The following is a 27908-nucleotide window of genomic DNA, read 5'->3' on the forward strand; positions in this document are numbered from 1 at the left end:
TCAAAATTCAATAAACTTGGCCAAGATTTTGATTTCTAACTACTCATTTGATTTATTTGACTTTTTGCAACCTTTTAACTGATTGACTTAGTTATGTGCTAGATTTTTCTATTGACCAATAAATGATACGCGTTAGTCCTAGCTCATGAATTCCCAAGCATTTAACAAGAGAGAAGAATTAGGTTTCTTATGTCAAAAACCTTTGGGTCTGGTGTATATGTCAATTTTTCCAAAAAAACTTGTTAAGTACGAGATTAGTAAAAAGATATTAGTTTAAAATTTAACATGAGGTGATGGTCGTTTTTAAAGTTGCAAATACTCACAAAAGGGACAAAAAAGGTGGACTAACCGTCAAGAAATATCAACTTTTTACCGGCGAAACCCGGTGGAATGAAGAATTGCAGCTCTACTTGATATTTAACCAACGATCATCAAATTCATGATTTTTTTTTCTTTCTTTTCTGAGTAGAAATCTACATTAATGGGATTCGTTGCTGTCAGGTTGTGATAGGATGGGTTACAAATACATCTTGCAACCAGTGATTCTAAAAATTGTCCGGTTTCAAGTTTGAATAACTTTTTGTGAAATTTGAATAAATCGACCACCACCTTAAATGATCTTCAATGCTTACAACATTGGAGATTAAACCCATGATCCACATTGGACCTTGTTTTTTATTGTCCTTCGAGATACAACCCAACTTCGGTTCGTAGGAATTGTGGCACCACCTATGTTATAATTGTTGCATTCATCTAGGGAGTTGACACATATGTCTTGATCTTTTTCATAAGGACTCTTCTTATCAAGGATGTCCCTAATCTATCTCTCCTTCCCAAAGGAGAGGTATATTCGACTCATCTGGTCTCTGAAGGACCTTTAGTAAAGCTTCTCTAGGAGAGGGAATTCTTCAAATGTTGTCCCCTAAGAATGAGAGATTTTATCCAACCTTTCTTTTGGAGAAGAATTTGTGAAATCTGCCTTTTTGAATATTATTGCTTAGCTCCAACTTTTTTGTAGATGCCTAATTTTTATTTTCTAAGTTTTTTCTTGGAATCAAATATGGAAGTGAAGTTTTCCTTGGAACAACAGACTGTGCTTAAAGCTTGAATTTGAGTGGGAAAGAGAATTTTTATGTTAAATCAACTGCATTGGAAAGATGACTCAAATCCTGAATGCGCAATAAAACATTTTATTTTTCTTATAAATTACTACAATACTTGGTGCATTTTCTCAAACCTTGCTCGTCATTTACAAATACTTGTTCGATTTGCTAAATAGCTCGTGTTTGATTTGTTCATTGAGTGGATATGAACGGTTTTTTTTCGGTTTTTTTAAGTTCGATTTATGAATAAGGCAAACATAAATAGAATTTTATTCGATCATGTTCAACTTTAATTAATTAAATAGTTAAATAAATAATATTATTATGATATTTTTATATTATATTAAAAAAATGTTAATTTTTATTCTTTTTAAAATCATTCGAGCTAATGTCAAACCTAACACAGGGCTAATACAAAAAAATGAATTCAAGTCAAGTCGAACACAAAGAAGTTATTCACGGCCATTCGAAAACAAGCCAATTTCAAACAAAAACATTTTGAACAGCTAAACATGCATAAGCATTGCGCTCGTTCAAGTTCAACTTGTTACCCCTCTATTGATCATGATGTAATTTAAAACATGATGTAAAACTTTAGATGCAAAAATATATTAAGAGGATAAATGTCATTTTCCTTACAGCAGTATAAATCTATTTTTCTTGTTCTCATGTTTGTTTTTCATTCAGACATGGAAATCTCTTCCTGATTCCAATGAAGTTGCAAAAGATCTACCAACTGCCATCATCCACAGCGTAGATTCTACAGTTGAGACCTTGGCAGCTGCCAATGTCTTCTTCATCGCCAAGCGGAGGAATGCGAACAAGGAGATCTTATATATGTCTGCGAAGATCCCGCACGGCATACCATTTTTGATCGAGCTCACTGCTTCAGTCGGTGCACTGGGTGTCAAATGTGCGGTGAAGACGCCTAGCCCAGAAATGGCTCCACTCTTATTTGATGCAATGGAGGCTTTGCTTAAATAGAAGAGTTAACCGATCAGTTCTTTGTATGTTATATGAAGCTCTTTTATTCTTCTATCTACCTTTGTTGCTTTCTGTTGAAAGGTTTTGCTCAGCAGTTTTGATGATTTTCTGCCAGCACTTTTCTTCATTTGTGCTTTAGTACATATCATGCACAATGTTGTATGTAATGAATATGCGAGCAGCGTATAAGATCCAACCATTCTGCCAATCTTCTGGAAATGTTGTGAGATGAGTGTAAATACATACAACTCAATTCCAGTGTATCTAATGATGTCGACCTACTTTTCTTCTTAAATTTCCAGTGTATCTAATGATGTCGACCTACTTTTCTTTTTAAATTTATACTACCCAAAATTTTGACATAAAATTAAAATACAACTATTTTAGCTACTAAAAAATGAGATATAACCTTTTTTAGGCATAAAGGTGGTGTAGATCTAAAAACTGAATTTTAAAATACATAAGAATCGACTGCATTGTTTGTAAATTTTCCATAAAATCTACAGTTATTGTACTAGTGTTAAAATATCAAATGATTTTGAATTACATACTATAATATAATATATGATTAAGAGATGCATAATAGTTTTAAATCATATTAAGCGTAAGATAAGCAATATGGATGGCAATCCATTAACTTTGTGAAGACTTCTGCATAAAAATGATATTGGCATAATAGTGACTATCGTAGCATAGGAATATAGAGCCATCGCACTAATTATTGACCACAATTTTAGTATTTGAATATCATCATTGTCATCATCATCATTATGAATTATTGCATGGAGTGGCATGTCTTTATGATTACAACTAAAAAAATTATACATTCTGTCTTGAGAGCCATATCAACAATAGACAAGGCTAAATCTAACTCACCACTAGTGGATGCTTCGCCGTCGGAACAACAGGTGTAGTTCTGATGTCCATTACTGTCTGTGGAGGTAACATATCTAATTCACCATTGGCGAATACATCTTCTGTCAACATAATATGGCACAACTCTTATGCTCGTTTTTTTTCATGGAGAAAATGCCATGAATATGATGTTAGCATCCTCAAATAGTATTAGTATACTAGAGCTCCATCCATCAATATCCATATGTAAACATTCATATAGGCTTTTCTTGGCATCCATTCTTTTATGCAATGTTTTATCTTTATGAGCTTTTGCCCTGGATTTGTATTTTTTAATCATCGCATCAGCTTACCACTTGAAATTATAGGCATACATAACATGCCATGTAAGATGAAGGATATTGTAGCATCATGGTAATCATAAACATGGATAAACTATAAAATTAATAGAAATTCATATAATCAAATTACAGAATCATAAATATAGCAATATCATAGAATTGGAGTCATTGGCATAACAATAGAACATCATGTTGAAAATAAAATCATAACAATGACAGTTTTGAGAAACATGGACATGACATGTAAAACAAAAACTCATAGACATTAACTAAAGAGTGAATGAATCATTTTATGGTATTTTTGAAATAATGTAACATCGCACATAACTCAAAACAATGTGGATAATTTTATTAAATAATTAAAGTAAATACATATTACTATTTTGTATAATAAACATTATTCAAAATGAAGCTACAATAAATAAGTGCAATAGGTCTAGAGAGAAGAAATACTACCATTGAATAGAAACTCAATAATCCATATTTCTAACTTGAATTCGGAGCTAGAGCCTTAGTTTCACCTTAGGTTTTAGCTCATTGCCCCCAACATTCATTAAACCTATATTAAGTTATTTCAAGCAAGCATAATTTACAAAGCATTATACTACATCATTTAGTCATCTGTTAGTTTAATAACCCGATTGTATTTATGAAAGGGAGTCATATAGCTTCCTTGGGTGTTATATAAGAAATTTTTATCAGGTTTATGATCTTCCTATTAACACATAATTGAATCTCCACATGATATGACCCATTGTCTCGCTAACATTTATATGAAGAAACTTCTGTGAAATAAATGCATGAGTAAATAATATTCTAAATTATAAATATACAAATTTGCATCATTTTTTTGTTCTTTTGGCTGTGATAGCTATGAAAATTACCTGAGTTTTTTTTTGGTTATGAATTTGGCAATATTAAGAATATAAGATTATTCTATATACTACTATCAAAGTTCCAAATATACTCCTCCAGTAAATGGATCATCAAACATAGCAAATGGTAGGACGATGTTGTTTTGAGATGACCCAAAACTTTAGTTTTGAATGTTTCTCCAATCAACTACTGATTAAATTAATTAGTGATTAGCTAAATTATATTATGAAAATTTATTTTTAGATTAGACTAATTAAAATTCAATTAACTAAATGATTTAAAAAGAAAAAACCTTATAAAAATAACTAAAAAAAATTGTTATGAACCTAAGGTTAATCAGTTCATTAATGAGAGATCGCCATCACAACCACTGTTATTTGTTTTCTTTAACACGCCCCTCCACTAACAAGCACACCATGGTCCCTGGTAAATTTAAATTGATATATGATGAAATAAAATAACATCTCAATTTAATTTACAAATAATTTAAACAGGACAACAAAGTATCAATGGTAGCTAGGTAATGTCTAAATTTATTTATTTATTTGTTTAGAATGTTGAGTGTTAAAAGCACAAATTCGATGTATACAGGATTCAAAATTAGGGCCTTCACAAGAACTACCAAAATCTTTACCAACCAAACAAACTAGTAGTCTGGCACTTACCATTTTGAAGGCTTGTCCTCTAGGTTAGTGTGATTTTATTATTTATAGCCTTTTTTTTCTATAATCTTCATGCAACCTTCTATATAGCACATTATCCATGCAACCTTCCAAATGATAACTAATCAATTAACATAAAACTGATAATACCAAATTGCTTGACTTCCTAAATGGGTTGAGGTCACCTTCAATTTAATTTACAAATAATTTAAACATGACAACAAAGTAAGTATCAATGGTAGCTATGTAATGTCTAAATTTATTTATTTATTTGTTTAGAATGTTGAGTGTTAAAAGCACAAATTCGATGTATACAGGATTCAAAATTAGGGCCTTCACAAGAATTACCAAAATCTTTATCAACCAAACTAACTAGTAGTCTGGCACTTACCATTTTGAAGAATTGTCCTCTAGGTTAGTGTGATTTTATTATTTATAGCCTTTTTTTTTATAATCTTCATGTAACCTTATATATAGCACATTATCCATGCAACCTTCCAAATGATAACTAATCAATTAACATAAAACTGATAATACCAAATTGCTTGACTTCCTAAATGGGTTGAGGTTACCTTCAATTTAATTTACAAATAATTTAAACATGACAACAAAGTAAGTATCAATGGTAGCTATGTAATGTCTAAATTTACATTCCAGCCCCTTGGGCCAGCCGATTCTTGCTGGTTACTACCGGTTACAGCAATTCCCTACTTGTTGCCGCCTAGGACAGCAAGCCGACGCTGCCTTGCCGCTGTTTCCCCGAAGCCCTGCACCTTCCCAACCTTGCCTACACCTTTCTAAGTCCCTAATGGCCACCACCACCACTCGATGGCCACTCTAGCAGCATGTGGTATGTCGTGCTTGTTGCTATTTATTTTTCCATTTATCTAGTTGTAATTTCCTATTTGAACTCAACAATAATATTTAGTTTTACTATTATTGCTTCCAGTGTTAGAAGGCTTGCAACTATAGTATATATTCAAGATAAACATGAATACAAACAAAACTTCACTTAAAATTTCGTGTATTATCTCGTGTTATGATCATGCTAAAATGTCATGAACTTTAGATGTGCTTTATATCCATTAGATTTACATTGAGATGAAGGTAATACATGAATAATCTACTAAAATTTATATTGTATTTAACTCAAAAAGTAAATGTTATAGCTATAAAACTCATTAAAACTAAAATTGAGTCAAAATATTCATACCCAAATTTTCTCCAATACTATGGGCAATGGCTATAAATGTTTTGCCATTTTTGATCCTCCATTAAGGCTTATCAATACTCCCAACTTAATCAATAATACTTTGCTTTCGTCACAAGCACGCTTAATTCATTGGGCTAATTCACGGCTCATTAACCTATTTAGTGCTCTTCTTTTGTACATTTATGTAAGGAATTGGAAACATTATCATCGATCCCACTAAGATGCGAGGAGTGATGGTTCTTTGGTTTAAAAGTGAGTGGAGTGGCCTAAATTGAGTGATGGAATTCCCAAAGATTATAAAGTGGCCTAAGTTGCCTCCAATAAAAGTTCCTCACTTCACAAACGACATTAATGGTGAAAATCATCACCTTAATGAGAGTGCCAAACTAAAAAATATCGATCCTAGGACGCCCCACTCATCACTTCAAAATCTTTGCAACAAACAAAGATGGTGACTAGCTTTGTATCCAACAATGTTGTAAAATTTCAAAAAAAAAAAAAAAAAAGTTGATAATAAAGCAGGAGTCACTCGACTCGAGAATCAAATCTGTCATAATGGAACATCAATACTAAGAATATGAAGGCAATGACCAAACCAAAGTTCTAATTTGCTTGGCTATGAGAAGCCTGATTGAGAAGGAATTACTCAAACCTACACAACTTAGAGAGCTTACTACTTTTGAGAACTTCCAAAAGGTTATATTTGCAAGATCCAACATGAGCATGGTAAATATGCAAGAGGTTTAGGATACTCCCAACCTTTATGCCCCCAAGGGGAAGCATGCTAGCCAATGACAAAAAACTATAGCTATTTCTCAATCCTAAGAGAACATTGATGACTATCATTTGCTTAAACAAAGCTCCCAATGAGATTTAAGATGGAGGGCGAGCTAAAACTTATTGACAAAAGTAAACATGATATTGGAATTAATTATTAACCTAATTATTAGGCTAATTATTAATTCAATTATTATGAGATTCTATTTATTAGATTTTATTTGCTTTCCTTATTTCTACATTTCCATATTCATGTAAATTTTATTTCTTTCCTTTTATTAAGAAATTGTAAAATGTATTTATTACTATTCTCCTATCAACGAAATTAACTGTTTCTATTCTCAAAGTTAACATGATATCAGAGCCATGGTTTAGAACTCTTTGTCGCTGGCCAGATCTTTCTCCAAAGCAACCGCTTGACCTGCTGGTGGTAGGTTCCGACCATCGAAAACCCTTGTCGCCGACCTGATTTGTCTCCAGCCAAACCTATCTTTCATAGCCACTGTTTTGATGGTTGTTTCTAGCATCTAGGTCTGCCTATGTCCAACTAGCAAGATATTCCTGTCTCGGCAACCTAACATCACATTTGGCTCAATTGGTTTCCCCGAAGCCCTGCACCTTCCCAACCTTGCCTAACATCACATTTGGCTCAATTGGAACCATGACAGACTCTTCCACCACTGAATCTTCTCCCGACAGTGTACTTGAGCCCACTGGAGGATGGACAACGATCTCAATTCCTCCGCAGACCGAAGGAGCGGAAAACCACATTAACTTGTTAATCACCACTGATAAGTTGAACAAATTTAATTTTCTCCAATGGTCCCAAACTGTATCTTTGTTTGTCAAGAGACGCTGAAAAATTCAACTATCTCACGGGAATGACTTGTGAACCTCCTAAAACTGACATGACGTATGAAGCGTGGAAAGTGAACAATTCCATGATCATGTCATGGTTGATTAACTCTATGGAGACTGCGGATGACCATTCGTATATGTTTCTTCCTTCTGCCAATGCCCTACATCATCCGAGTCTATTGCAGTTCGAGATAAGTCTTGGAAACTCCATGCAAAACCGACACACAAATCTTCCACTGTTAAAGATCTCTCTACATCATCCAAGTCTATTGCAAAACATCCAACTCTAATAATAACACTCAGGAGTCATCCAACTCTCTTAAGAGTCAGATGCAACATTAATCAAACTACTCGGATCCAGTCAAATCACTTCCGGCTCGTCAACCTTTCATGTTCATCAAGGTATCACTCCCTATGTCTCTCATTTATTTTTCTAGTCCATGGATCATTGATTTAGGTGTTAAAGACCACATGATTGGATGCTCTCAAATTTTCTCAACATATTATCCATAATCTGGAAATGATGCGGTTAAAATTGTTGATGGCACTCCAGTGCTGACAAAGGATCCGTTGTGTTAACATAATCGATCTAACTTTGGAATCTGTGTTACATGTCCCTCTGTTTAAGTGTAACAACCTGTATTATGTTACTAAACCGACACATGACAAATTGCGTTGCTCATTTTTCTCTTGATGTTTGTCTCTTTCAGGAACGTCGTTCGGGGAAGATGATTAGAACAACTAAATGAGTAGCTGGGCTTTACTTCTTGCAAGAGAAAGACACAAAGAACAAAGACATTTTTCCCAGGAGCTGTAGTATCTCGATTCACCGAGTGTCCTATTATATTGTTGCATCATCGTTTGCATCATCCTAGCTTTCCTTATTTAAAATAATTGTATCCATTGATGTTTACCAATAAAAATCTTGCTAACTTCAAATGTAAAATTTTCCAATTAGCTACTAATCATCGCATTTCTTATCCATCTCATCCCTACCACACCTTTTGCACCTTTTTCTCTTATTCACAGTGATTTGTGGGGACCCTCCCGCACTCTGAATTACACCAATAAATGATGATTCCTTACCTTAATTGATTACCACACTTGGAATGATGTGTGTTAATATCTTAAAAGATAAATCTGAAGTTGTTGTCACCTTCAAAATTTTCACTCATTCATTTTGTCCCAATTCAAAACTTCAATTCAAGTCATTCGAATTGACAATAACCTTGAATTTTTTAACTCTTATTTAGGTGAGTTATTGGTAAGTAAGAGTATCCTCTATCATAACTAATGTACGGATACTCCTCAACAAAATAGAGTAACTGATAGAAAAAAACCGACACTTTCCCAAAATTTCTTGCTCCATGATGTTTTAATCTAATGTCCCAAAATGTTTTTGGAACGACGTTGTGCTTACCGCCACCTACCTCATCAATAGAATCCCCACAAAAATTCATAACTTCAGAACTCCATTAGCCATCTTGAGATCTTGTTTCCCTACCAATAGACTCTTCACCACGCTTGAACTAAAAATATATTGATGCACAAAATTTGTTCGAAACACTAACCCTAATCATAGTTTGCTTGATCTCAGGTATATAAAAAATGTCTTCCTAATAATTCTGCCACTCAAAAGGGCTATCGGTGTTTTGATCCTACTACAAATAAACTCTATGTAAGTGTCGATGTTTTTTTTTATGAAAGTGTTCCCTACTTTCCTGTCAGTACCTCCTCAAAAGGGCCGCTTGATTTTCTGGATACTATTCCTTATCTAACTCCTGTGGATATTTCTCCTACTAGTTTCGACGAGACCGTCATCCCTATGGATCCACCATCGACAAGACAACCTGAACCTCCTCTCATTCTCCATGTCTATATTCGACGTGCTCATGTTCCTGCTCTGGAGTCTGCTACCTCTTTACAGGACCAGAAATCCACCCCGAGAGACATCCCCATAACTAACATCACTCTGAATTAGAAAGTACTCCTATTGAGGAATGTAATCAGACAAGCTCTATTTATTCCATGGAAAAATATATCTCTTTCCATAGTGTATCGCCGACCTATAAAGTATTTGCTACCACCATGACAAATCATCACCTCCCATCCACTATTGAAGTAGCATTAGTTGAGCCTTCCTAGAAAGCTGCAATAATAAATAAGATGAATGCCCTTCAAAGGAATCATACATAGGATGTTGTAGATCTTCCTCCAAGTAAAAAATTTATGGGGTGTCATTGAATTTTTAGCACCAAGTTTAACTCTAATGAATCATTGGAACGCAACAAGACATGGTTAGTCGCCAAAGGCTACTCACAAACATATGGAGTTGATTATGAGGAGACATTTGCTATAGTTGCTAAATTAAATACCATTTAAGCCCTACTTTCTCTTGTTGTGAATTTGGATTAGCTCTTGCTCCAGCTGGATGTCAAAAATGCTTTCTTGAATGGGGATCTCATAGAGGTGTACATGTGCCTCCCTTCAGACATTGATTCTACTTTCCTCCAGGAACAAGTCTGAAGCAATCACCAAGGGCCTCATTCGATAAGTTCACAAAGGTGGTAATGGGTTATGGTTTTTCTTAGTCCCAATCTGATCACACCCTCTTCTTTTGACATTCATTTAGTGGCCAAATTTCTACCAACACTGAAATCTCTGAAAAGAATTCTTGCTGCTTCTTTTGAAATGAAGAAAATGAGATCACTTCGGTACTTTTTAAGCATAAAAGTTGTTCGGTCACTCGGGGTATTTGTCTGTCTCAATGCAAATATGTACTTGATTTATTTACTGAGAACAATCTTCTCCTATGCAATCTTGTGGTTATCTCAATGAGAAATTAGCTAATGTTCCCAATGCACTTATGATGAATATGACTCACTAACAACGAATTTTGGGGAAACAATTTATCTCGCCCATACTCGTCCCGACATTTGCCATACAGTAGGTATTGTAAGGCAGTTCATGCACGATTTTTATGAGCATCATCTCCAAGTTGTCCACTGGATCCTTCATTGCTTAAAAGACACACCAGACATGATTATGTTTCTCGAACCATAACTCGCGTTCTATAGTAGTTTATGCAGATGCAAATTGGGTCGTCCGTCAATAACCAACGATCCACCTCAGGATATTGCTCATTCGATGAGAAAATGTCATCACATGAAAAACAAAAACAGTCGACTGTGGCCCGATGTAATGCGGACGCCAAATTTCATTCCATCTCCTTGGGTATTTGTGAAGCTCTATGGTTACACATTATGCTTCGTGAATTGTGTATGACATTCTCTGTTCCTATCCAACTGTTATGTGATAATAAAGTAGCTATTAACATTGTCCATAATTCGGTTCAACATGATCGGACCAAACATGTAGAGATCCATAAACACTTCATTAAAGAGAAACTTGATTCATGGGAGATTTGCATTCCATTTGTCCCATCCAATGATCAAGATCCATAAACACTTCATTAAAGAGAAACTTGATTTATGGGAGATTTGTATTCCATTTGTCCCATCCAATGATCACAGATATCCTTACCAAAAATCTTCCTCAGTCATTGTTTAACGACTTCAAATTCAAGTTGAACATGATTGACATCTATGCTTCAACTTGAGGGGGAGTTTTGAAATTAATTATTAGCCTAATTATTAGGCTAACTAATAATTAAGTTCTTATGAGATTCTATTTATTAGATTTTGTTTGCTTTACTTATTTCTTCATATTCATATTTATGTATTTCTGATTTTATTTCTTTCCTTTTATTTGGATTTTATAATATGTATTTATAACCCTTCTCCTATCAATGAAATTAAGTGATTCTATTCTCAAAATTGACACATGGGAATTGATGATGATACTCGATTCGTCAATATTAGATCCTTTCTCTAAAATGAGAGTGATTCTATTATAAAAACATGAAAAAGCTGCTTTAGTGACCATGATGCAGAGCCATGGAGATACAAATGCAATGCCAAGCTTTCTATAATGGGTTTCCCACACAAACCATGACATATGCGAAACAAGAAAAAATGAACTAAAATACTAAGGTTTAAACAGTTAATACAAAATTGATTTCTGTAATGGGGAAAGGAAAGGTTGTTGAGTACGAGACTGCACCAGTTCAACACTAAATGAAACTGATTACAACATTTAATCAAGATTATTCAACCAAAAGAGCTAGATGCCTTTTTGACTGAACTAACAGAAAACCTTCATTCTATGCTAACAATTCATTAAATAAAATAGAGAGAGATCATTACAAACATGCTAATCTATCAGAAAAAGGGAATCCGATTCTAGAAAAACTTAAAACTAGACTACCATAAAAGATTATCAAAGGTCATCAAATCGGAGTATGCGTATAAAAATACCATTGATTTCATATTTTCTACAGTCTGATATACTCGCTGTGGATGGTCTTAAGATCTTCCCATTCCTCATCATAAGCCACCCCAGGATCAATGTAGCATAACTAACAACAAGAAAGTAGTTAAGATTAGCTTAATTAGAATCCACACTAACATAAGGATATGTGTGTGTATGTGTGCGCATGCGAGAGAGAAATAGATGTTATAACCTGGTATTGTGGCTTCTTCAGTGTGTGAAATCCTCTTTTTATAAGCTTCTGCCATCCATTATTATCTCCGAGAGTCTTCTCTAAATCTCTTGTCCTCTAAGACCATTTACATAGAACTAAGATAAGAAAACATTAACAAATGATACACTTCTGTAATGAAAATTAATGATAATAACAGCCAGATGTTTTGTAGCCAGTATTCGTTGAGCCCTCTAAAATACTTGATAGAGAAAATAATAGATGTTTTTAAAATCTTATCGTTCAATTTGCTAGTAATCTTGTCAATTTCTTGTTTGGATAGTACTTGTCAGCCCAAGGGATACAATATCAAACCACTTGTCCATGCAGACCGGCACAAAACAGCGTAGCAAAGAGAAGTAATAGACATATTTTAGTCAGAAGCATGATGATCCTGATGAATGTCCCAAAGCACTTATGGGGGCAAGCTGTTTTGAAGCTGCTCAATTGATCAATAGAATGTTCTCAAGAGTGTTGGAGTGATGATCCCCGTGTGAATTGTTTAAAGGAGAAAATGGAGGGATCCTCCCATTGAAGGTATCTGGTTGTGTATGTTTTGTGAAGGATAATAGAGCATCAATAGGAAAACTAGAACCCAAAGTTGTGAAGTGGATTTTCATGGGTTATTCTGCCACTCAGAAAATGTATGTTTGTTGAAGCCCAATAGAGAAGAGACTATTTGTGAGTATGGATGTGCCTTTTAGATAATTCAAACTATACTACACCTTGGAGGTAACCTCACTTTTTGGTGACTCGTCAGATGCTGGAGGATGAGGCGAGAGGAGGAGAGCAATGATAGTCAGGTGGGAATGATGCCTGATCCCATTTTCTGAGAAGGATCGAATGAGAATGAGTCGGAAAATGAGGAAAATGAGTCTAAAGGTGGTGGGACTCAAGCTCAAGAGGAGAGGTATGAAGGTGGTGGGACTCAAGCTCAAGGGGAGCCGAGGGTGTATATAAGGAGAAAAATACATAATGAGAGAACAGTGCCTACAATGCCACTTGTGTCAACAATTCCCTTGTCCTGGTCTATCCCGACTCCTAAGACACCTGCACTATCCACCTGAAATTTTGATTACACAGATGATATGATTCCTCTTGCTATTCTCCTTCCACTCCAATGACTAAAGATGACCTCTCGCAATAATGCAGGCCATCTTCCTGATCATTATTCTCCTGATCGTTTTGGTTTCTCACATGACATTGCCAAGTTTGTCTCATACTATAACATATCAACTTTACACTGTTCTCCTGATCGTTTTGGTTTCTCACATGACATTGTCAAGTTTGTCTCATACTCTAACATATCAACTTTACACTGAGCATTCATTGCATCTTTGGACATTGTCTTTATACCCAAGTATTGGCAAGTATCTAAAAAAGATCCGAAGTGGAAGGCTGCAATGTTGGAGCAACATGGTGCTCAAGAGCAAAACATAGGAGCTCGCATTGCTACCATTAGGGAAAAAGGTAGTTGGGTGCAAATCAGTCTTTACAGTGAAGCAAACCTTAGAAGAAAAGATCACTACAAAGCAAGGTTGGAGGCGAAATAGTATAGTCAGACGTATAACATTAACTATGATGAGACATTTGCACCAATGACAAAGATGAGCACAATCAAGACATTTATCTCTTATGCTGTGAATGGTGGATGGAGATTACACCAACTAGATGTAAATAATGTGTTTTTTGATGGGGATCCGCTAAAGGTGTACATGGAGATACCCCCAAGCTTCAACATGAATCAAACAGTGGTTAAGGTATGTAGATTGAGAAAGTCATTGTACGATTTGAAACAATCTCCTTGAGCTTGGTTTAACACGTTAAAAAAAAAAATAGTAGTCATGGGCTATCAACAAATCAATGCCGACCACACAGTATTCTTTCGACGACATGGGGTCATTACTATGCCAACCACAGTATTCTTTTGACAACATGAGGTCATTACTATGCTTGATGTGTATGTGGATGATATGATTATCATTAAAGACGATGAGGGAGAGACTGGTTAACTGAAGGCAAATTTGGGCAAGGGGTTTGAGATGAAGGATGTGGGACAACTTAGAAACTTCCTCGGGATTGAGATGGCTCATGAAGCAGAGGAGATTGTTCTATCTCAGAAGAAATATGTGCTAGGCTTGCTCACAGAGACAAATATGTTAGGATGCAAGATAGCAGTTTCATCAATTGATCAGAAGAGAAAGTTGAGCGCTGAGACAGAAGAACCAGTTGATCGTGCGAAGTACCAAAAGTTTGGAGAACGCCTCATCTATCTAAGTCAAACTTGTCCCGACATATCATTTGCATAAGTGTGGTGAAGAGCTACATGCATGATTCGAGGCAGTGGATCAGATTCTGAGGTACCTAAAGAGTGCACCAACGAAATGGTTGATTTTAATGAACAATTGATATGTAAGCGTTGAGGGCTATTGTGACTTTGATTGGCGAGTTGTATAGATGACATGAGGTCTACATCTGGATATTGCATGTTCCCAACGGGCAACTTAGTCTTTTGGAAGAGCAAGAAACAATCAGTAGAGGTCAACAACAGAAACAAAGTATATGGCCTTAGGAGTTGCTGAGATGATGTGGCTGAGAGCCTACAACTCAAGAGTTGCTGAGATGATGTGGCTGAGAGCCTTGTTGGTACAACTCAAGGTGAACCGAGGAGCTCAAATGAAGTTGTGGTGAGACAAGTCAACAATTAGCATTGCCAACAACCCAGAGCAACATGATAGAACCCAACACGCAGAGATTGATAAGTTCATCATCAAAGAAAAGCTGAATAACAAAATACTGGAGCCAATTCATGTAGCCACTGAAGAGCAAGAGGCTGACTGCTTCACCAAAGGACTGAGCTCATTAGATTTGTCTAGGTTATGTGACAAGATGGGCTTAGCGGATATCTTTTGCCATCTTGAGGGCGAAGTGTTGAGATTTATATCTAATGTATGGTCCTACTTGTAAATAGAAGAAGTCGAGAGATTTATTTGTAAATGTTGTTATATAAGCCTAAGCCATTAATGAAATGGATAAATTTTTCAGGGCAATTAATTCTTGATAAAGTCACAAAAAAAAGGGATGACTGCTCTGATTTCATATTGACAAATGAAAAATCATCCTTTGAAAATGGCACGGTGGATGTGAAGCATTGCATTTTGCTTTTATACGTTTCAGCTCAGAGTCTTAGCCTTTAAGAGGGAAATTTAAGAACCAAATATTTAAACCTCGGATATGCCAGGATACATTTTAGGAGCTTTTACATTCATAACACCCAACTCCTATGCATTTACATATATAAAATTCAAACTTTATTTTTTACATTTACACCACCCAAATCTTTCATATCACATCAAAAATACCATTATTTTAACTTATAAAGAGTGAAATGCACCATTTTATGCTAGGCAAGGTGGCATATAGGTAAAAATTGAAGCTTAGGTGTTAGATATGTAAACACAACAGAATTCAGAGGCATGTATGTAAATCTTCCTACATTTTAATACTAAATTAAAGAGCAAAAAGCTCTATACCTTAACAACGAGCATGATAAACTTAGCTTACTTGGCCAGGATCCAAAATCAATAGAGAATATTTTTGTTCAGGCCCCTTCGCAAACTTCTGCATTTGGATGCCAACGATAGTTCTTGAATGACCGTCGTGTTGGAAATACAAAGGCCTTTTTATAGGGAAAAAAAAGACATTTTGTTATTACGAAAATGCAAGCAAAGCTAATAATTTTGGCGTGAAATTTAAATGATCAATACTTAAAAACTAGGATCCCTAAGAAATTAGTTGGAAGAAATGGAATCAACTTACGTTTTATGGCTTATCAGAACATCTTGAAAATCATCTAACCTGGAACCTGCCTCGTAAGTAAAATAATTCCAGATCCATTCCATGAGAACCTGATGACCACCAATACTCTCTCCTTTATTTGAGCTCTCAAGATTTATTACGTTACTGTGTTTCTCATTTTGGCAGCGCTGTAAGAATTTGTCCATTGGACCGTAAACCAGTTTTTCGACCATTTTGCGTGAAGATGGTAAGCTATCAAAGTCCACAACCATAGCCCTAAGTCCAAAAGAACGGAAGAGTGTCGCACATTCGGTAGCACCAATCCATTTTTTTGAGCCATAGACTTCTTTGCTAAAAGAAAGTGATCCAGGTACATCAAATCCTCTTTCCCAGGCAACTTCAAGCCATCTTTGGAGCGAAGGAATAACAGGAACAAATTCTGAACCACCAAATAAAACAACCTTTGCTTCTTTTCTTTGCATCAGCAAATGAGAGCTAAGCATTTGAATGTTTCGCCAACCACAGCCCCAGCCATAATCTTCTGATTGAACACTTTGATAGTGGTCAACATAACCTGATATTACACTTCTAGATTTTCTATTTTCTAATTGGAGGCATTTCCTCAATAAGTTCATGAGGCCGCCTTCAACTTTGTAGAAGGTGTCTTTAGTTTGCAGTCCCACTAAACAAGATATCCTTTCTTGAAGAAGAATGTCCCTCAATCCATGATGATTTTCTTTAAAGGTTGATTTGCTAATTTCTGCACTCCTTCCAGAGAAACCGCTAGAAGACTCCTCAGAATAAGCTGGTGAATCCTGCAAAATTACCGTTCTAGACTTTTAACAAAAAAAAAAACGACCTAAGTAACAAACAACAGATAGAAACTGAACACCAAAGGTTGGGAACCCTACTGCAAGTAAATATAAATGATCCAATTAAGCTAAACAGACTCAAGTAGCTTCAGCAATCAATCTACTTAAAATAGAAGCTTCAAACAAAGTCACTTTAGCCTGTCATTTTCACTATCGAGTGCCGGTGGCAGAAGTAGATTTTTTTTTTCAAAAGAGAAACGTAAATATATATATATTTTTGAAAAGTGTGAATTAAATGTTTACAATGGGAAACAACAAATACAGGGGTGTCTGTGTATGTATATATATATATACTAGGAATGGGAGGAGGCTATGATATGAAACCCTGACCATCCCTCATGCGCCTATAATTCGAGTACCACGCCCTAGACTCGGGGGGAATCGAACCCCATACCAGAGGGAACTTACAACTGACAAGCAGATGTCCGACTAACTGATATGAGTATGCGGGGCATATATACATATATATATAACATTAAAATTTAGGGGGAGCGTGGCACGCAATCTAAACCCACATTGTGGGTTCTATAATTTGAAGTAGAACCCTCAAAGAGGATTCATGTCGTCGTGAGGGAAGTAGCACCAACCAACCTATTGGTGAGAATAACTTGTGGGTTCTCCACACAAAAAACACTATTGCAACCAAATAGATTTCACATCATTGAAAAACAAAATTGTGTGGATTCTTCACGAACATTTGATAAAAATGAATAATATTAAAAGAAAAAAATAGCCTACATACCCATAAAACCACCGCATCATCCATCACCATTACCAACAAGAAAACAATGACAAACAACGAGGTTGGCCCAAGAAAAAACCCAAAAGAAGTCAATTGGGTGTTTAAAATCAAATCGCAATACTTGAAAATCATTTAGACTTAAACCCACTTAACAAAAAATAATATAAGGATATACAACATTGAATGCTAGTAAAACTTATGATCGTTCAAGTAATAAAAAAAAGAACAGCCCAACAAACATGCATTTACAGAGGGTTCTACTTCAAATAAAAACTACATCCACCAATGAGAGCTCCAACTTAAGACTTCTCCGCTAATCCACTTTCCATTCACATAAGTATAGTTTTTCTTAATTCTCTTAAAGATAAATTAAGTTCGAGAACCTCATCAATCTTTTAAGTCATGGAGAAAATAAATTTATTGGAAATGGTTGATTGAGTTGAATGATCAAGTTAAAGAAACTCATATATCAAAAACAGATAAACCAAGAAATGATTATTTTAACTACAATTTGATAATTTACCAAATAATAGATCACATATGGACAAAGTCAACCAATCAAGATGTTGAAGTTGAACTATTGAATGATAAAGAACTTTTATAATTATGTTAATACATGAAGTAAATCAACTAATAATAAAGTATTATTTAAGCTCCACAAAACTTGACGCGATCACATACATAAAATTAGGAGTACATAAAAATAAAACCTTTTTAAACATAGAAAAGAATCCATGGACTTCAATGGACTTGAATTTCATTCATGCATGATTTACAACGACTTTCTTGATGCACTATGATGTAAGCAAATAAACTAATCAAAAAAATTTTAAAAAATATTACTACAAAAACCAATAAAGTATATGTTCTCATCAAAACAATATGGGTAAATACTCTATCAAAAAACCACTAATGGTTGAAGTTTATACCATCAAATTAAAGAAGCTATGAAAAAAACAAAGCATCCATGGCACAGAAAAATTTAGGATGATGGAGCATGCGATGATAAAATGGTAATGTGGGATGCAGAGAAGGCTAAAAAAGAAGAAGGAAATGAATTGGATAAATGAACAATTAAAATGCCTTAAGGGAAGACAAAAAAACCCAAGCAAGAAGCAATAAAAAAGAGATAATAGAAGGTCAAATAAACCAAAATAAAAATTATGCTAAACTCATAATTTTTATGCGTAAACCATAAATTGTTTTCATTATGTCGATTATTTCAAAATTTCAATTTTGAATTCTAAAAAATCTAGACGAGTCATCATAATCTTTACTTACCCTGCAGTGAAAAAGAGTTTTATAGCAAGATTTGACCCCTGGATTGCAAGCTCTAAATTTTACTTCGCTATGTTTGGTTGTGTTGCAATATTTTTTTTCATATTCTTATGACTACTATCAAACTTTTACTACTAATATCTAATTCTTATAGTTGTTAACATAATCCTCTGGACACTATCTAATTCCTATGTTTTTTATTTCGAGGAAGATTCTACAAGGGTTTTAGTTTTATAGATTTTATGCTTAATTGTAATTGTTGGTGGATTTATTTGTCTGTTTTTTTTCTACAAGTTATAATAAAATGTTTATCTATAATAAATGCAAGGCGGTTCAAGGTCAGGAGTTTCTTAAGGCAACTATAATGATGAGATGCATGTAAATCATTAGAAAAAAAAAAGGATTTGTAGTCAATAAATCAACAACTTGCTTTCTTTAAATTTAAATGGTACAGATGATAAACAAAATTAAATAAAAATATAATGATCTTACAAGGAATGCAATGTTAACAAAAGTAGTCACAAAGATCTCAATGCAATTAGACGACGAAGTAAAAGGCCAACAAAGTTATGATGATGTATTCATAAAGGTCGAGAGTAGATGTTCTCACATCTCAATTTCAAATAAAAAGTAAAATTTATTTCATGCAAGTAGGGTGCCACAGTAATGTCGATAAATGCATCACTTGACAAAGAAAGATAGAATATCCAAAGAAAGATAGAATATCCAACAAGTGCTACACCAAGGGACTACATAACTACTTTGCAAGATACATCAATGTTTTAACTACATGAAGGATATAGGGAGAGGGCAGCAAACTAAAGTTAATAACAAGATTTTGAGCATTCCATAGTTTTTAACTTTTAAGGATGGGTAACATTTGCTTTTTGGGTTGCTAATTCTTAACTAGAAAAGTTAAGAACTTTTATTCCTTCATTTGCAATGTAGATGGGATTTCGGGAGAGAATATTTCCATTTTGTTAGATTATTGGCATGTTCTAATGTATATTCTAATTTGCACTTGTACAAGGGATTACTTCAACCTTGATTAGTTTAAAAAAATAGATTGAAATGATTAATATTCAAATCTAGGCAAGTTTTTGATAGCGCACAAATGAGATGTAATTATAAATCACGCTTTCTAACTTTTAGGATAAAGGCCTTAATTTTAAGTCCGGCCTAAATGCCCTACTATAAGTTACTCATTACGTGGAGTTCATGAGAAATAGCTTGCTTTTTACCAATATTTATAATCAATAAATATCTATTAAAAAGTTTTATATCTATTATTTAAAAAATTACTTATGGAATTTTTGTTAAAACCTTTCCTCCACATTGATTGAAAAAGTATTCATCCTACCAATTGTGCTTCTTATAAAATCCAAAATCTCCTACTAAAATCCTTGAATTATTATTAATAGAGAAACAATAAAAAATAATTAAAATAACATTATAGTAGAAAAAATCATAAAAAATTTCATAAGGAAAACATTCACATCCTTCAAGCAGTCATCCAAATCACGTTAAGGCCTCTCTACTCAACACCATTCAAATTTAGATCATCCAAAAAATTATTCTACATTTATTTATTTATTTATTTTGAAAGTAATTTGCTCTTTAATTTCATTTTTCTAAGTAATAATAGCATAGGTTTGTAAGAAAATGTTTCGGTGTTTATAGAATTATAATAGAAACTCCTAGTTCATTATTGCTTTTTAGCATATAGTTATTTTTGCATCATTTAAGGAGCAAGCATAGTTAGTTAGTATTAGAATTCTACAATCCATTGATATTGAACATGCAAATGCCTAAAAAATTATTCATAATGTAATATTACCAGCAGGAAAGAGTACAGAAGTCAACAAAAAATCAAATACTTCCATCCACTAATTTCATTAAAAAAATTTTCCATGGTTATTATGATAAAAATAAAGATAGCCAGAAGACTATTGCATCAAGGCAGTGTTAAATGGGTTGCCCAAACTCTTAAAAGACCTAATGGGTTGGTCCTAATTTGGGGCAGCTCAGTGCATATTTATAATGTTGCTCACCAATTACTTGCAGTTGCCACCCAAATCGATGATTGATGTTATGGCCCCGCCATCACTTGTCACCACCACCACTGATGATTCCTGCTACTACTCATCATCCAACCAACTCCGCATAAAGCATGCACATCAAAATTTAATAAAAAAAATAAAATTGTTCGTACTTCATGCTTATGGTCTTTAAAAAATGAAGCCCTTAAAAATCAAATAATCTAAATATGAATCATAAACTAACTCAATTAATTCATTTATTATGAAAAAAAAAAGATGCACAAGAAATACCATAATTGGCTGAATTAAAATTGTATTATATATTTATGTAGTTCGATCTTTTTTTTTCTTTTCTTCTTTTTTTTTTCTTTTTTAATTTTTTTTAAAGGATATGACAAACATTATTTTATTAGTACGCACTATAAAACAGTTAACCAATATATGCAATGCTTTGAAAGAATGAACTATATTACGATGCAAACAATATAAAAAAATATGAAGATAATTCAATATACAAATTAACCAAGATTTTTAGTAGGAAGATAACTTATTAAACCAATATTTTACTTATTCTTTGTAGATATCCAAAAATCTATATTACTTTTGAGCTAGGTAAAATCAGATTTTGATCAAACTACTATATACACAAAATCAATTTGAAACGAGTTTTCAACATGACACTCTATCTCCAAACTCACCTTAGTTGATTTGATTGAATAATTCCGATATTGATAAAATTTTATGTTATGATTTTTTTTTTTTCTAGAGGGTATTCTTGACCCTAACAAGGAATAACCCAATTAATTATTTAATCAACAAAATTAATGAATGAGTTTTATGAAATTAACATATTACATTTTAACTGCACCTAAACAAACCTTAACGAGCAGCCTATCAAAACTTAACATAAAGCTGAGCTAAAAGATGCTCTCATGTTGAGCTTTAAAACGCTTGATTAAATGAGGTTGTATAGCCCATTTAACACGCCTAAAATGCATGAAACCCCAAAGAATACTTTAGACATGAAGGCATTGAAAAATCATGAAGAATGTTCCCTGCAACAACTTCATCAAAAGAATGAAAAATAATTTATATACCAAAATCAAAGGAGGCTTTAAAATTCCATCGATTAGGGCACCAAGTACATAACTTACCACCGAGTTAAAGAAAATTAAATGCCTAAAATATGTATAAACAATTAGAAATGCTTCATAAAATTCAAGCCTACCATGAGTATTGAAGTTGGGAGTTCTAGTGAAATTTGTTTTGCCAGTTGCATGTCCTTTTCAAAATCATCTTCTAGAAAATGATTGTTGGCATGCCTGCACAAGGAAAAAACACATATTTTATAAGGAAAAAAATCAAAACATGTCCTTGAAAATATATCATCAGATATTATTGCGTTCGGGGAATTGCTAATATGCGAAGCATACCATTGAAGCTCAGCAGAAAGAACATCCCTTTGGCAGAAAGGACAGATTGAATACATCGTCAACTCTCAGTTTCCTAATTAACCGCGCCACAGTTAATTAACAGAAAAAAAATGGTCCGATCAAAAACAAAGGAATACATAGAATATCTACATCATGCAAAAGTAATGAGAAAGCATGGTTGCCAGTTGTTGACTAAAACAGTTTGTTAGAAGATCAGATGAATGCATTGACTTTTCGTGTCCAATAATTTTAAAAAGATGTAACAATGAGTGCAAGTACTCCATATGACACACCATATGAACCAGTGTAGTGCAAACTACAAAGATATACATACACCAAAAACACACCATGGGAGAAATATTTGTAAGTTAAAAGAAGAGACAGAGCATATGTATTGGAGTTATATGAAGTCAAAAAGTTAATTAATTATTTAGACTTTCAAAATAGAGAAACCGCTTGCTCTTATATTTCACATCATACTCTAGGAAAAGATGATTTCCAATCAATAGCTTACTAATAGAAACGTAAAGTTGTTTGGCAACAACTAAGGTTTAACCGAAACAGAATCAGCTAAATCTTGAGAAGATAAAAGGCCCTTTTGGGGCGGCGGTGCGGTGGTGTTGCGGCACGACATCACAGTTTTTTTTTTGTTTGGGTAAACTGCGAGTTGACAATTTTTTCAAAAACTCAAAAAATTGTCGTTGAAATTTGTGTTTTCCCACCACTCCATGCTAGGTGTGGTGACAACTTTATATCTGCAATTTGAATTAAAAAAAAAAATTGTAATTGTCATCACAGCTTTTTGAGCATCATATTATTACTCAGCAGCTTCACAACTGATTTTTAATAAGGTGCGGCTGCCCCAAACAGACCGCAAGGCCTGAAAACTTTGGCAATAAAAACTATTAAAACTTTATAAATCATGATAAATTGTTTGATTCTTTGTTTCAAGCTCTATAATTTATGAATGGACATATCATTAAATCAATTAAAAAGCCATAAATTGTGGGGTCTAGCAAATCGTGGATTTAATCAATAACGGGGTCAAAATTGGAATTATCAAAACAGTGGCTATTAAAGTCTACAAAATATGTTTGGAAGGTTCAAGATAAATATAATTTAAATCCCGCCTAAATAAGACACCCAACAGCCCCACATTCAAAAAAGATAAACTGTTTGCTCATATACTGCGCATTTTGCTGTAAGAAAGAATGGTTTCCATTCAATAACTTACCACCAGGCACAGGAAAGCATAAACACCGAGCAATTTTTCTGTTCAAAATCTCCAAGCCACTAGAGCCAATGATCCATCACAAAATTGAAGTAAAACATTCTTGTCATTACAGATAGCCAACCTAATTTAAAGGATAACCCTAAAATCGACGTAATCTGAACAAATCGTCCATTCTCTAGAAACTACCCTATTTCATCCATTCAATAACTGACAAATAGGCACAGCAAACTACTAAGAGCCATTGAGCCACTACAATAATGAAATAAAACATTACCATCAGTAAAAATACACAACCCAATTAAAATGACTGACCCCAAAAACAAACTTCTCAAAGCAAAGAAGCGATTCCTAGAAAAACAACCAATTTCTATCCAAGTTTAAATCTATAAGAACAAGCACAACTAAGTGCATCAAATCAGTGATAATAATAGTATATAGCAACTTCTCCAATGGCATAGCATCGAGTAAACCAAAACCACAGAATTCGATGCCCAATCCACCTAGTTGAGGAAGAAGCGAGGGTGACGAATATTTCTGGAGCAGAGAAAAACGAAATGGTGCTTTTGAGTTGAAGAAAGAACGCCGCCCTGTCGCCGGCGAAGGGCTTATGGATTCCTTCGACTATATATCCGCTTCGCAGTTGAGCACGCTACCGGCACTGTTATTTATTTGGTTGGCCAAAAATGTTTAATTTATGTTGAAATTAATGCCGACCAGCCCATATGTATAGTGGGCCTTTTGGATCTATTGGATCAGGCTTCAGGTCCATCGGCTGAAGCCTGAAGCCTGTTCTTGTCTATCCATACTCATCGACTGTGTCCATCCAAATAACGACCACAAGAATTATCTCTCTAGAATATCAGGAAAACATGCGAGCTCCTCTATCGAGCTCGCCTGAACTCATCAAGCTCCTGCACCGAGCACCGTCATGCTCGTCAATTCTGTTTGTTGAGCTCGTCTCTCTATGTTTGTGATAATATAAATCATAATTCTTTAAAAATCAACTTGGTCAGACAATCAATATACTCGTTGGTTCAATATTATAATCTCTTGCCATATAACCATATTGAATTCGAGGTGCTTTGCATAATTTTAGAAATTATTTTAAGTTCATTTTTTAGAAAAAAAAAATAAATTTAGTATAATATATAATGTTAATTTTAATTTTGTGGAAATGATATTTTTTTTTTGAAAAATAATGAGACCAGAGGTAATTTTAATTTTGTGGAAATGATATTTTTTTTTTTGAAAAATAATGAGACCGGAGAGACCTCGTATATTTAATAATTTAAATAGTTGAGCACGATACCACAAGTGATATATCATCTAAAAAAAATTTAATGCAAATAGTAAAATTTAAGCATTAAATATGTAAACAAATAATTTATCAAGATTTAAATGCACACTGCTTAATTCCTAGATATTTACATATCTAATACTTAAATTTCAATTTTTTTAATATTTACGTCTTACTTTTGCATGAAAATATGTATTTTACTTTTTTTAAAATTTAAAATAGTGATATTTTTTTATGTCATATAAAACAATTAGGCAGTATAAATATAAAAAAAGTAGAGTTTAAACCAAGTTAAAACCATGAAGAGTGAATAAATGTAAACATAACAAATTACATAAACATTAAGAATCTTTACATGCAATTGCCCAAATGATGTTTACTTAACTTATGCTCCATAGCTTAACATGAATTAAATCCAATGAAGGTTTACATTACAAAATCAACTAAAAAAACCCACCACAACAAATGGAAATGAACAGACATAGCATACAAGATGAAATCAGAAACAGAAACACACTCTACAGATCTACTTTGCAAATCATGTGGAAACATAAAGACATAATATAGCAGGGTTCAAACACATACCACTCAATTCCTACTTATTTACATATCTAACACCTACATTTTACTTTTTAGATACATACCACCTTACCTATGCATCAAAAGGTATATTCCACTTTCTGAAATTTAAAATGACGGTATTTTTGACGTAACATGAAAGATTCCGGTGGCATAAGTACAAGAAAAAAGTAAAGTTTAGATGTTAGACATGTAAATATATAGGATTTGTCTGGTATTAATGTAAAGGGCCCAACGATAACCTAGCATACCACTGATGATTGGTCACTTGGCAGCCAAAGGAGTGAAAACAGCTTCAGTAAGAACATGAGTCCACCTTGTAAATCCAAATCCCAATAAATGATTAATGTAAACCTTCCCGTCCTTCACCGTCGCCGATGAGGCGATGCGATGCAAAGGTCCGACAAATCTTTCCGTGACAGTTGCAGTATTCCAATCATCGAAGCTCTCCAGAATTCTAGCAGAAGGGGTGCCTGCAACTACCAGCTTGCTTGGTGAGAGCAGCTCCAAGCCATCTCCCAGCAGAACAGAACCTGTAACTTGTACAACTTTTACTTCCTCGGTTTTGGTATCAATTTTGAAGAGATAGCCACCAGCGGTGTGTATGACTAGAAGATAGCCGTTTGGGTGGTGTATAATTCCGTTGAGCCCAACGAAGGTTCTGTACCATTCTTTCTTTTGGAGGAAAGTATTGTTCCTTATGATTGATAGGAGTTCGCCATTCAATCCTACTTTCCAGATCTTGTTTGATTTCGTGTCGGTAACATAAGCATTGCCGTCATTGTCGACGGCTACATCGTCGGCAAATGAGGGTTCGTCATCTATATGATCAAGCTGAAGTGAGGATTAATGACCATTGTTTATGGAATGATGCTATAAGATATGAATTTTTCTTTTATTTGTTTGGAGGATAGAAATATATCAAAAATATTTAAGTGAATGTGAGTTATAAGGTTAGATACATGCAGCATATCAGAGATAGTGAATATTAAGACTTAAAAATGTTGCTCTGAATGTCGGTAAAAAAATGTAAATTGTTCAAGAAATAGCTCCAAATGCAAAGTAATGATTTGGAGTGATATTTGGTTTACAAATTTGTTAAGAATAAATTGCTCTAAGGTCTTCCAGTTTAATTGTACTTAGTTTTTAGTCTGATCATTTTCAAACAATACCAATTTTAGATCTCTCTAGCAAATTCTTTTATTATGAATTCCTGTTGGTGTTCATCGCAAATCTCAATCTAGACACAATCGCATATGTTTTTACATGTTTTTAACATGGGAGCAGTCTATTGCATACATCTTCCTTACTCCATCTACCATTGGTTAGTGATCTTATTAAAAGTGCTCCTACTATCTAACAAGTTCTTCGATACAATTTCATTTCAGAAAGTGGGAATAAGATGAACATACCTCGCTTCATTTTTTTTTCCGTGCTATTTCATGATTCAACTTAAATTCAATATGGCAAATATGAACATTCACTGTATTGAAAACTTCATATCTATTAACAACCAAAAAGTTTAGTGTTGATTAAATATAACATTGGGACATGTTATTACATACAATCTCGAATTAAAATATAATTTTTGCTGCACATATCAATCCAATCTTATTTCCATTCCTAACCCGGATCATTCATTTCATGTAATGTTTAGTAAGAGAAAGTGTGTGCTACTAGCAACAAAAAAGTAGCAAAACCACTGTTACCACCCGAAATGAAATTCTACTTGTCACTATACTCGGCGTGCTTGGACAAAATACTACTTTATTCTAGAAATTTAAACTAGACACTGATATTCATCAAAAGGAAAAGAAGGGAAGCTTGAACCAAAATCTAAACTTAGAGTTAGAAAGAGGTTTACTTGACAATCACTATCATCATCCGACTAGCTAGACGAACTTGGTAATCATCAAAATCGTCAGACTAGAGTCCACAACTTCTTTCACCCAACCACTGTTGTCTGAAACCGTCCACTTGATGATAATTACCTTTTGAGAAAATTAGGGCGAAGAAAAACAGTAATCGACACAAATCCAGAAGAACACAGAGATTTAACGAGGTTCGGCAAAGATGTCTACGTCCTCGGGAGCAGAGCGGCGAGTTCCTTTCAATATTCAGAAAAGATGTTACAGAATTCAGGAATACCTCATGGGGTTACTAACAGATCTATTTATAACCCCAGGAGTAAACCCTAGGCACAATATGTAATTACAACATTACCCCTGTACCATACCGCGGGGCTTTGCCCCCGCACCCCAACCCACGTAACTTCTCAATTTGGACAGTTTCTTTCGCTCCGCTCCACTCCGCTTCGATCCAGCGTCTGTCCCTATATGGGATATGAGTCATACCACAACAAATCTC

General features: G+C 34.2%; 4 protein-coding genes across 5 annotated transcripts in view; 1 reads left to right on the forward strand and 3 right to left on the reverse strand.

Moving 5' to 3' along the window:
• Nucleotides 1–2328, forward strand: part of LOC110019756 (beta-adaptin-like protein C) — a 53751-nt gene extending 51423 nt beyond the window's left edge. Inside the window, exon 15 of the mRNA XM_020717561.1 lies at nt 1791–2328. Within this exon, the coding sequence (XP_020573220.1) occupies nt 1791–2087 (297 nt within the window). The 3' untranslated portion in view covers nt 2088–2328. The remainder of the gene's footprint in view (nt 1–1790) is intronic.
• A 479-nt stretch (nt 2329–2807) lies between these two features.
• Nucleotides 2808–24314, reverse strand: LOC110019758 (zinc finger with UFM1-specific peptidase domain protein). Of its 2 annotated transcripts, XM_020717565.1 has the most exons (8): nt 24166–24314; nt 22432–22504; nt 22227–22320; nt 16089–16882; nt 15834–15948; nt 12252–12347; nt 12046–12146; nt 2808–3259 (listed from the first exon to the last, which is right to left on the reverse strand). In XM_020717565.1, exons 2-7 carry the CDS (start codon nt 22485–22487, stop codon nt 12063–12065), a joined length of 1239 nt encoding a protein of 412 aa, XP_020573224.1. In that variant the 5' UTR covers nt 22488–22504; nt 24166–24314; the 3' UTR covers nt 2808–3259; nt 12046–12062. The 2 variants fall into 2 exon arrangements, with proteins under 2 accessions (XP_020573224.1, XP_020573225.1); XM_020717566.1 differs by lacking the exon at nt 2808–3259 and having other exon boundaries at nt 12045–12146.
• A 1018-nt stretch (nt 24315–25332) lies between these two features.
• Nucleotides 25333–27908, reverse strand: part of LOC110019765 — a 6791-nt gene continuing 4215 nt past the window's right edge. Inside the window, exon 2 of the mRNA XM_020717580.1 lies at nt 25333–26362. Coding sequence (XP_020573239.1) covers nt 25806–26362 — 557 coding nt within the window. The 3' untranslated portion in view covers nt 25333–25805. The remainder of the gene's footprint in view (nt 26363–27908) is intronic.
• Nucleotides 26299–27908, reverse strand: part of LOC110019764 — a gene marked incomplete at its 5' end in the record, with an annotated part of 33817 nt that continues 32207 nt past the window's right edge. The window contains 1 exon segment of the mRNA XM_020717578.1: nt 26299–26375.

The sequence above is a fragment of the Phalaenopsis equestris genome, unplaced genomic scaffold (genome assembly GCF_001263595.1).
Source record: "Phalaenopsis equestris unplaced genomic scaffold, ASM126359v1 Scaffold000077, whole genome shotgun sequence".
Classification (NCBI taxonomy): Eukaryota; Viridiplantae; Streptophyta; class Magnoliopsida; order Asparagales; family Orchidaceae; genus Phalaenopsis; species Phalaenopsis equestris.